Source organism: Temnothorax longispinosus, unplaced genomic scaffold (assembly GCF_030848805.1).
Source record: "Temnothorax longispinosus isolate EJ_2023e unplaced genomic scaffold, Tlon_JGU_v1 HiC_scaffold_51, whole genome shotgun sequence".
Taxonomy (NCBI): domain Eukaryota; kingdom Metazoa; phylum Arthropoda; class Insecta; order Hymenoptera; family Formicidae; genus Temnothorax; species Temnothorax longispinosus.
In genome coordinates this window covers 115,177-125,575 of record NW_027270352.1, presented here as the reverse complement: position 1 = coordinate 125,575, position 10,399 = coordinate 115,177, and the positions used below count along the sequence as shown (strand labels likewise).

At 35.2% G+C, this 10,399-nt stretch overlaps 2 protein-coding genes across 3 annotated transcripts; one reads left to right on the top strand and one right to left on the bottom strand.

The window, feature by feature from the left end:
* Nucleotides 1-1,218: 1,218 nt before the first annotated feature.
* On the top strand, nt 1,219-7,646 carry P5cr (Pyrroline 5-carboyxlate reductase). 2 transcript variants are annotated; one of them, XM_071797197.1, is made up of 7 exons: nt 1,219-1,349; nt 1,594-1,768; nt 1,860-2,116; nt 5,007-5,088; nt 5,153-5,289; nt 5,362-5,573; nt 7,322-7,646. In XM_071797197.1, the coding sequence occupies exons 2-7, from the start codon at nt 1,678-1,680 to the stop codon at nt 7,389-7,391; spliced, it is 849 nt and encodes a 282-aa protein (XP_071653298.1). In that variant the 5' UTR covers nt 1,219-1,349; nt 1,594-1,677; the 3' UTR covers nt 7,392-7,646. The 2 variants fall into 2 exon arrangements, with proteins under 2 accessions (XP_071653298.1, XP_071653297.1); XM_071797196.1 differs by lacking the exon at nt 1,219-1,349 and having other exon boundaries at nt 1,531-1,768.
* A 30-nt stretch (nt 7,647-7,676) lies between these two features.
* On the bottom strand, nt 7,677-9,545 carry Prp18 (pre-mRNA processing factor 18). Its single transcript, XM_071797195.1, has 4 exons — nt 9,060-9,545; nt 8,705-8,983; nt 8,186-8,614; nt 7,677-8,061 (listed from the first exon to the last, which is right to left on the bottom strand). Exons 1-4 carry the CDS (start codon nt 9,120-9,122, stop codon nt 7,825-7,827), a joined length of 1,008 nt encoding a protein of 335 aa, XP_071653296.1. The 5' UTR covers nt 9,123-9,545; the 3' UTR covers nt 7,677-7,824.
* Nucleotides 9,546-10,399: the final 854 nt, after the last annotated feature.

Here is a 10,399-nt window from a genome sequence, read left to right as displayed (position 1 = left end):
TTAAAAAATTACTCGCACCCCACTTTGAGATAACTCAAATCCGCTTGAGCCATTTTTTTCAAAATTGTTTGTAGTTGTTTGTAGTGCTTTTCTTTTCGTTTGTAGTTGCACTGTTCAAAAGTTATTATATTTTTGCAATAAACAAAAAGAGATAATTTTGAGAGACAATTTTGGAGATATTTTAAACGAAACGGAACGAAAACTATTACAAACAACTACAAACAATTCTACATCGAGTCGCGCAATTAGTTTTAAAATATTTCCAAAATTGGCAAAGTTACACTTCTGGTATATTGCAAAAATATCATAACTAGATATATATAGAACGGTGCAAATACAAACAAAAAAAAGAAAGCACTACAAACAATTACAAATGATTCTGAAGAAGATGGCGCAAGCGGATTTGAGATATCTCCAAAATTGGTAAAGTTACTCTTTTTGTTTATTGCAAATATATAATAACTTTTGAATGGTGCAACTATAAACAAAAAGAAAAGCACTACAAATGATTCTGAAGAAGATGGCGCAAACGGATTTGAGATATCTCAAATAAGTGGAGTGCGAGTAATTTTTTTAATTTTTATCATTTTTAATGTATTAAACTACAAACGAAATTTTTGTTACTACAAACAACTACAAACAAAATGCTAACGTTTTCTGTAAAAAAATTAATTTTTCGGAAGTCGGGTGCCAGGTTCACATAGGTTTGGTCCTTGTGGACCTGGAAGGCAACAACAAGAAATATACAGTAATTGTTAATTACGAAGATGCGGAAAAAGCCCTAAAAGATTACTACTACTACTACTAAATTAATATAATTAATATAATAATAAATAATTTCGATATTTTTATAAATCTGAAAACTGTTATTTATTTTATAGACATGACTTTTGCAACATTATTGTTTAAGTACAAGATTCTTTTTTATATATTTAGAATAGGTGCTCCTATCGTCGTGTCACGTCGTGTCTAAGGTAGGTTAAGATAGGTTATATTTCTTTCTTATACGGGTGCGTTTCGACATTCACTGGCAGTACTGGCAGTACTGTGGTCGTCGTTCCGTTATTCCAGCCTGAAAGTAACAGCAGCAATATAGAAACGCTCCTGCAGTTCTACTCAATGACGTCATATCGTCAGTACTTACAGTGAATATCAAAACGCACCCTTTATAGGGTCTCTAGTAGCCCGACTAGCTTCAAAGTGAGTCACCCCCCACCACTGGAGTTGCCAGACCTGTGTATACGACCAGAGAAGTAGGAATCCTCAGATCACTCTAGAACGGGCATACTAAGCTATGCATTTTGTGTGCGATGGCCTTTAAAATACATTGCTCGCGTGACCAGCTATGGGTTCGTGAGTTGAAGTATTGCGACTGTTATGCCTGGTCTACAATGGATGTATTAAGTGGTATTAAGTCGTAAGTCGTAAGAATTGGCCAATCACAGTTCATTATTCTTCGACCGCAAGACTGTGATTGTATACATCCATTGTAGACCAGGCTTTACTGTCTGCATTGATTCCACTCAGATTTTCAGTAATTTCCATTTAGACTTCGCTACGCTAACAGTGATTCAAACTTTGTTTAACAAACAGTGACAAATCTGGCCAAAATTGTCCGCTGAAAAGCGGCAGGCGCCAATTTAATAGAAGAAGAAAGAAAGAAAGAAGTGACCAGCTATGGCGGAACAGTATTTAAAATCCATTAAAGTCGGTTTTATCGGTGGCGGAAATATGGCTAGTGCCATAGGCGCTGGTTTAATTCACAAAGGTAAACACACTTGCTCATCACTCACTGATAAGTCAGACTAAAGCAAGACAGAAATCCTGAATGATACATTTTTTTCTTTCTCTCGCAAAAGGTATATTAAAAGCAGATAATGTCTGGGTTTCTGGTCGTACAGACAGAACACATGGATTTTGGAGGGATCTAGGTGCTCATCCAACATTGAAAAACAATGAAGTCATGTGCAACTGTGACATCATATTTCTGACAGTGAAACCGCATATGCTGGACGACGTACTTGAAACTGTTGTTGGGAGAAAAGCTGGTGAAAAATTCGAGAGCAAGCTCTTTGTTTCGGTGCTTGCTGGAGTATCTCTCAATATCTTGTATACTGTGAGTAAAACAAATTTTGATAATTATAAAGAAGAGGGCTTCCTCACCGATTTGGCTGAAACTTCACAATTTTGTGTATTTTGGTGCGTAAAACATGAATCTATAAGAAGGAGTGGTAATAATCGACGCTGACTGGCTATATAAAATTCTTTAATTATCTCACGACGTTTTGACCGTCACTTTCGGTTCTTATCAAGTGTTCAAATTATATTACTTGCAAACAATTCAGTCCTGGCATTGTGCCAACAATCCAAAAGTCAAGAACTAAATGAAAAAATAAAAGGAAAAAAAATATATATATATAATATAAAAGGTCCAGAACTAAAAAGATGAGAAAATATAAAAAGAAAAATATAAAATATAAATTGACAAGTTTAAAAGGTGATGAAAATTACAAAATGATAAACTTACTAAATGATAAAAATAATATAGAAAAAAAAGTATAAAATATAAACTTACAAGTTTGCGCGTCATATGTAAAAATGATGGTAAATGTGGGAAAAGCATGTCAGCAGTCCACGGGTGACAAAGGCACACTGATCACGATCGACGTTAAATATTCTTTATTATTATATCATATGCCCCGGTCAAATTATTCGTGTCTTTCTGTAGGTTGATTGTGTTGTTATTTTGTTTTATGAAAAACATTTCAGCGATCTCGCGTTTTCTAATTTGTTTTTCGCTATGTAATATCTCTGTTTTATGCCATTCGAATTCGTGATCAAAGGAAGTACTCTTTAATGCGTGTTTCGATATGTCTTTTGGTTTGGCCAATATACGTGGCATCGCAGTTTCCGCAGTCAATTTTATAAATTAAGTTAGCCTGCTTGAAACAATCGAGTCTATCTTTCCCTCTCCTTATGACGCAATCGAGGGACTTAGGAACTGTATAAAGGACATGAAGACCGCAATCATTAAAGATACGCAAAAGTCTCTCGCTGAGACCCTTAATGTAGGGAACCTTTATACAATTTTCCGGTATTCGCCGTATAATGTCGCTTGTGTTAGATGTGTTAATTTGGTGACTGAGAAGTTTCAATCTCACTCTAATAAACTTGTCAATCAAATGTGGAGGATAGCAGTTGTTCAGAAGTATTTCTTTGATTTTAGCAATATTGTTCTCGTGGAACCGTTTGTCGGATAATAAGATCGCGTGGTCAACCAAGCTTGTTATCGTGTTTAGCTTGTATTTTTTCGGGTAACTCGAAAAATAATTAACGTATCGTCCAGAGAAGGTAGGTTTAGTATACCAGTTAGTAATTAAGGTGTCATAATCCCTGATGACAGTCGTATTCAAGAAATTGATTGAATTATTTTCTTCAGTTTCGTAGGTAAATTTCAATCGAAGATGATAATTATTGAAAACCGTTAAAATTTCATCAATATTAGACTTCGGAACAATCGCAAAGACATCGTCAACATAACGACAAAAAAACCGGATCGCAAAACTTAATTGTTTCAAGCAGAAAGTCTCAAGATCATCCATAACAATGTCCGCAAGGATAGGAGATAGAGGGGAACCCATGGGGCTACCGAAAACCTGTTCATAAAATTGCTCGTCAAACTGAAAACTTGTTGAAGATAGGATGAGGTCAATCGCGTATAAAAATTGTTCTAAATTGAAATCAGTATTACGGGAAATATATTTCCATCTGTTCTTTATACCATCCATAACTAAATCTTTAGGTATATTAGTGAATAATGCAGTGACGTCGAGAGAGACCATCAATTCGTCCGGATTAATTTTAAAATTGTTGATCTCAGACACAAAGGTCCAACTGTCTTTAATATATGACTTAGGTTTCGGTATGGATTTATGTAATATGTTATGGATGAAACGCGCTACATTATAAAGTGGACTACCCACAGCGGAAACAATGATTCGCAAGGGAAAACATCTCGGAAGATTACCATTTGTGCAGTTAAGGAATTTATAAGTACGGTCATCGACGATACCATTGGTGTGCCATGATTTGATAAGCTCATTAAGTTTAGTTGTAATGAATCTATAAGTTAAAATTGTCGCTCTCACTTAGGAAAAGTACTAAAATTGATAGTTGCGTACATACGTGGTTAGAATGTTTGTCATACTGACATGATCTAGACGCACATGATCATGCGTAGAGACGTAAAAGTGCATGAAATTACAGTAATAATACAGTATAACGACAACCTATCCTATAATAGTCTAGCATCTTACTTTAATTATGTGCTATTATTTGAGTTTGTATTTATTATACTTTGTATTTATATAGACTTTTTAATATACCAAATATTTTCTGCTTTAAAAAAAGCGTAAACTCTATTTCTATTATCTTTTTTAACTATATGGTAGTATATAGTTTTAGTATATAGTATATAGTTTTAACTATGTAATAGAAATAGAGTTTATGCTTTTTTTAAAGCAGAAAATAATTGGTATATTGCAAAGTCTATATAAATACAAAGTCAAATAATAGCACACAATTAAAGTAAGGCGCCAGACTATTATGAGAGGTTGCTGTTATACTGCACTATTACTGTAATTCCATGCACTTTTACGTCACTACGTATGATCATGTGCGTCTACATTCTACATTATGTCGGTAAAACAGACATCCTAACCACGCAACTGTCAATTTTAGTACCCAGCAAACACAGTAATCATCGAGTGCACAATTTGATAGCAAATTGCGCACTCGGTGATTACTGTGTTTGCTGGGGTACTTAATAACGTTTTTCCTAAAATTGAGAGCGACAGTTTTAACTTACAGATTCATGTTTTATGCACCAAAATACACAAAATTGTGAAGTTACAGCCAAATTGGTAAGATAGCCCCTCTCCTTCATAATTACCTAAATTTTGTATAACATTTCCATTTTCATGACAACTTATATGAAATGTTTTTAGAAACTTTCAACAATTGTGACTTCACCAAGGATAATTAGATCCATGCCAAATACACCCATGATGGTTGGGGAAGGAATTACAGGTATGTTAGAAAGCTGCGATGTAGTGTAGATTAACTTGTGCATTAACATAAGTGTAATTTTTAGTTTATTGCAGTAACAACGCTGAGTCGAAAGATCTAGAATTGATAGATATGTTATTCTCTTACATTGGCATGAGTCAAAATGTTCCGGAAAGTCTTATGAATGGCATTGGTGGCGTATCAGGTAGCGGCCCAGCATTTGTAAGTTGTAATAATCGTCACGATTGGAGAAATGAAAATAGTTGCATATTATTTCAATTTATTTTTACTCAGGCATATCTCGTCATAGAGGCATTAGCGGACGGAGCTGTGAGAATGGGTGTGCCAAGACCAATGGCGACTAAATTTGCAGCACAGGTGCTGGTAGGAGCTGGAAAAATGGTACTCGAAACTGGGCGACATCCTGGCCAGTTGAAGGACGAAGTCTGTTCACCTGGAGGTACTACTATTACCGGCATTCATGCTATGGAAGTGGGAGGAGTTAGGTACTTAACTTATTTTATTCATTTCTTTATTTTATACAGAGCGTATAAAAAAAGGTAAAGTAAACCAACTAGGAGGTGAAAGAAGAGCTTGAGTAGAATACGTAATGTACATAAACTTTTCTTGTACTCGCTATGGTTAAATACAGCATTACTATTTCTTAGCTGAAGTTAATAAAGATTAATTGATTGTGATAGTGTAAATACAGCATTTTATATGCACAGTAGATTTTACAGCTGCAAAATAAGCATACAATACATTTATCTGCATACATTTGTTACTGTCATTGTTGTTGTCAAGTTTTACAATAATCAATCTTCTGAACACTATCTTCTACACACTCATTAAACTGTTTACATTTAGTGTATAATGTTGTGATCTAATTGTGTTTACTATGTCCATACTCTGTCTATATCGCATCTGGTGTTTCCTTTCAGCTGTAGCAGCATTGCCATCACAAAGTCCTTAAAGATAATGCTTATCGCGATATTCCTCATTGTTTTCTTTCTGTGATCACGATGTAATTATCTGTGTACGAGCACTTGATTGTTCACTCCTCCACTCTTTACTTTTTGTAGCGAACACTATCGTCTTTTAAATGAGACCTGGAGGCATGACGACAGCAGGTATGGACAGAGTACGGATGCGGCAAATACAATTAGATCACAACATTATACACTTACAATCAGTGTAAACAGTCTAAATGGGTGTTCAAAAAATAGTGTTTAGAAGAAGATTGATGGCAATGAATGTAGATAATAAATGTTTTATGTGCTTATTTTGCAGCTGTAAAACCTACCATACCGTATGAAGCGTTGTATTTACTAAACCATGGCAAATACAAGAAAAGTTTATACACATTACATACTCTACTCAAGCTTCTCTTTCACCTGCTAGTTGATTGATTTTACCTTTTTATACATCCTGTGTACAATGTATATACAATATATATGTTACGGGCAAAGTCCGCATGGTGTGCAGTGTCGGCACTGCCCGGGCAATGTCAGGATTGCACAACGCGACTGGGCAAAGTAGTTTATTAGCGGACATTGCCCGGTTTGATGTGGGCAAAGTTAACACTGCCCATCCAGCGATGGCAATGTCAACGGCTATTATCACATTGCGGATTTTGCTCGGGTCCAAGTGGGCAATGTCGAAAATTAACAGTTAGCCTTATGTAGGCAGGAGAAGGGCTTCGTTTCCACGCGAGACGAATTGCCACATGGGTTTATAACTTTCCACGTATGAAAAGTTCACGCATGTACTTTGCAAGGCACACTATGTCTAGTTTAATGGTAGTGGAGCCCCGCAGGGGGGCGAAACCTACTGCCTTCATGCATACACTTTCCACGCGACTACATAAACCGGGCAATGTTCGCTAATAAATTACTTTACCCAGTCGCGTTGTGCTGACATTGCCCAGGCAATGCCGACACTGCACACTATGCGGACTTCGCCCGTAATATATATATATTTTATTTATTTAGTTATTGCATTACATGCATATGCAGGGTATCTGGTAATAATCGTATCACTTTTCGTGAGCGGATAGAGCGAGTCAAACTGAATACTGTGTTTTAAGACTACTGTTTTTACTCATTAATTGAAAAAACTGCAAAACGGGAGAACTTTTTATTTAGTTTAATCCACGTCCATGAGAGGTAGTATGGTTATTACCAGATCTATACCTATACGTACATTTAATGATTTAATTGTTAAATAATCTTGATTTTTATCTTGATAATTACAGGGGATCTATAATGAATGCTGTCGAGGCTGCTGTGAATAAAACAAATGAACTAACATCTCACTTAAATTAGTTCCTTTTTTGATTAGTGATTTTGAAGTGTGTAGATATGTAATAATCGAATAAATGTTCGATGTTATCTTACTGCTTATTTAAGCTACATTTTATATTCATATAATATTTGAAGAGATATTAAATTCATGTAATGTAGAACAATAATGTAAAATTTTATTTTTTCTGAATGCGAATATTATCATAGTGAATCTTAGTATCATTTCGATATTAAGTATACACGAAAAGTGTATACAATAAATACATATATACATTATATCATTTTGTTAACTATCTAAAAAGAATGTTATAAACTGGTAATAAATTTATTTTGTAAAAGATTTCTATAATAATCTGTTGAGAATTTCTATTAATGATTATACGATGTCCATTTCTACATGCAAACTTATAATAGTGCGTGCTTTCCTTTACTTTGTACATTTTATCGTAGATATCTAATTTTTTGAGTACTCTACACAACGTGATGGGTCAGTAGGATAATATTCTTGACATTTAGTCATCAATCTTTTAAGTGCTTGAATATACTTTCTTTGAGTTTCATCGTTCATGACATGAGCAACATTCTTGGAGAAGATCTTTTCTCTACCAGTACGGGCATGGATACCGACCATAGTAACACCAATAGGCCATGGAGAATTGCCTATTGCCATTTGTAAATAAGCGTCGCTAGCCTGAAATAAGAATTTGGTATTACTGCTTTGATATGTCTATTTGATATTGTCAGATACAGATATTTGTTATTATTATATTTATTACACTGACAGGATACATATTTTATATGTAATTAAAATGTACCAATATGTAGTTTCGCTGTAGTAAATGCTTAACAATTTCTGTTAAACTGTCTGTTATATCTTCTGGAAGAGATTTATTCTTCAATTTTCTCAGAAGTGGTTTTAAATACTCTCTTGTTTGAGCGTACGTGGCGCTATTCATCTTTCCTTTTGTGCTCATCTTTTCAGCAGTCAACCGGCTGTTTAATTGATTGCCCCACATTTGGACTAGATATTGCACAAATAGGGTGATAACATTCATATCGAAGTCTTTGTCTCCCTTGTTCAGTTTAGTCGACATCTTTTCTATGTCTTCATAAGTGACGCCCTCGTCAGGTACATTTACATCTCCCTTTCCATCAAGATTTTGAGACTTGGAAGATGTCAAAATCTCATTGAGATACGCTTGATCCACTTGTTCCATAGCCTCTTGAAAATCATTTCTGAAACCCTGTTGACAAATTATTGCAATCAAATTTCTATTTTTTAGTAAGCTGTTTTTTAATTGATGGAAGTAATGTAAAGCAGATGGATACTTTACCTTATTTACTTCTGGCTCAAGGATTTCACATTTCCTTAATCTCTTGAACGCTTCTATTTCAGATTCGCCGAATAACAATATGGGCTCTCCCCGCTCGCGTAATCGCCTAATTACTTCTTGCCTGGACAGCAAATGTTCGGAACTGCTGTCTGTTACATGATTTTCCGATTGTTGACTGACATTTGAAGGAACAGCTTCATTATTTCCCTTGTCAGTTTCATGCACTTCCTGCTGCTTTGATATCAATTGACTTCTCTTAAAGTACTTCTTGTTATTTTCCTGAGAAAGATATTTTAAAATAAATATTAATACACAATCACGCAAGACTATAAAATTATAGAATACATGTACATACCAAGACATGACTTTCTTCTAGCTCTTTGCGTTTCTTTATTATTTCCGCTTTTAGAATATCCATTTTTCCAACAAATACGAGGTAAATCTGAAGAATAGTGACCTCTTCACCGATTTCGTTGAACTTAAGGCTTAATCAACGCGTTTTTGTGTGAAACGAAAGAATCTGGCAGAAAAAATGTCGCTCTGCCCTGCGAAGCGAGATATTAACAGTTAATGTTTTTTTTGTTTGCTCCTTTTAGGTGCTTTTAGGTTAGGAGCGTTAGCGCCTTCAACCCTGTCAAAAACAGTTAAGCCCCTTGCACAATGGCTGCGTTCAGTCGAAACTCCGCTAGCCTAGCATAGAGGGTCTCTAGCCTAGCAATCGTGAGCAGTCGCTCTTTTCCTCTCTTTTTAATCCATTGGATCAAAGGAGAGGAAACGAGCGACTGCTCACGATTGCTAGGCTAGCGGAGTATCGGCTGAACGCAGCCAATGTTAAAAGGCCATTGCACGTAACAAAGTTTTAAGGTATTCCTTTCATGACACCAAAGTCTTAGGCTGAGTTTCCACTGAGCGCGTCACGCGTCGCGTCGTCCGAGTTGAACCAATCAAAACATCCCATTTCGATCCCGTCACAAGAATGTAATGAAATGGGATGTTCTGATTGGTTAACTTGTGACGACGCGACGCGTGACGCGCTCAGTGGAAACTCAGCCTTAGAATTAACTGATTTTTTGGTACGAGAAAGTTAAAATGCATATCTTTACGCCAGAAAAAAATTAAACCACATTACCGAACATATAAAGAAGAATTATGACTTTGAAAATTCGATATTTTATATGTGACGTTATCGAAAAAGTTTATTTTTCACATTTCAATGTAATTATATAATTTGTTTATCAAATATCTTGAGATATTAAATATTAACTGCGCTACATATTCGCTAAACTCTATACTTTCGATAGGGCCGATAAAAATACAGAGTCACCGAATATTTAAACAAAATATTTATGTTAAAAGTTGACTTGAAATGTGGTTTATAGATGAATATTTTTTATGGCGACTTTCAAGGAATTATTTGGCAACGCTGGCGCTGCAAGCTGTGCGCTCATGTCACACTTCATTCATAACGTACAGTTTATTATCAACTTTTATTTTCACAAATTGTCCCTTATTTTTGCCCACATTACTCCTCACTTTATGTTTCTTATATCACTCATTATTATTATAAAATCTCTCTTTGTGATAAAAATAAAAGAAAATGTCACAATGTTCTTTGATTAATGAAATTGACACTTACATTGACACTTTTGTTATCAACTTCACATTTTACAATCGGCGCCCTGAAAAGCGCAGCGT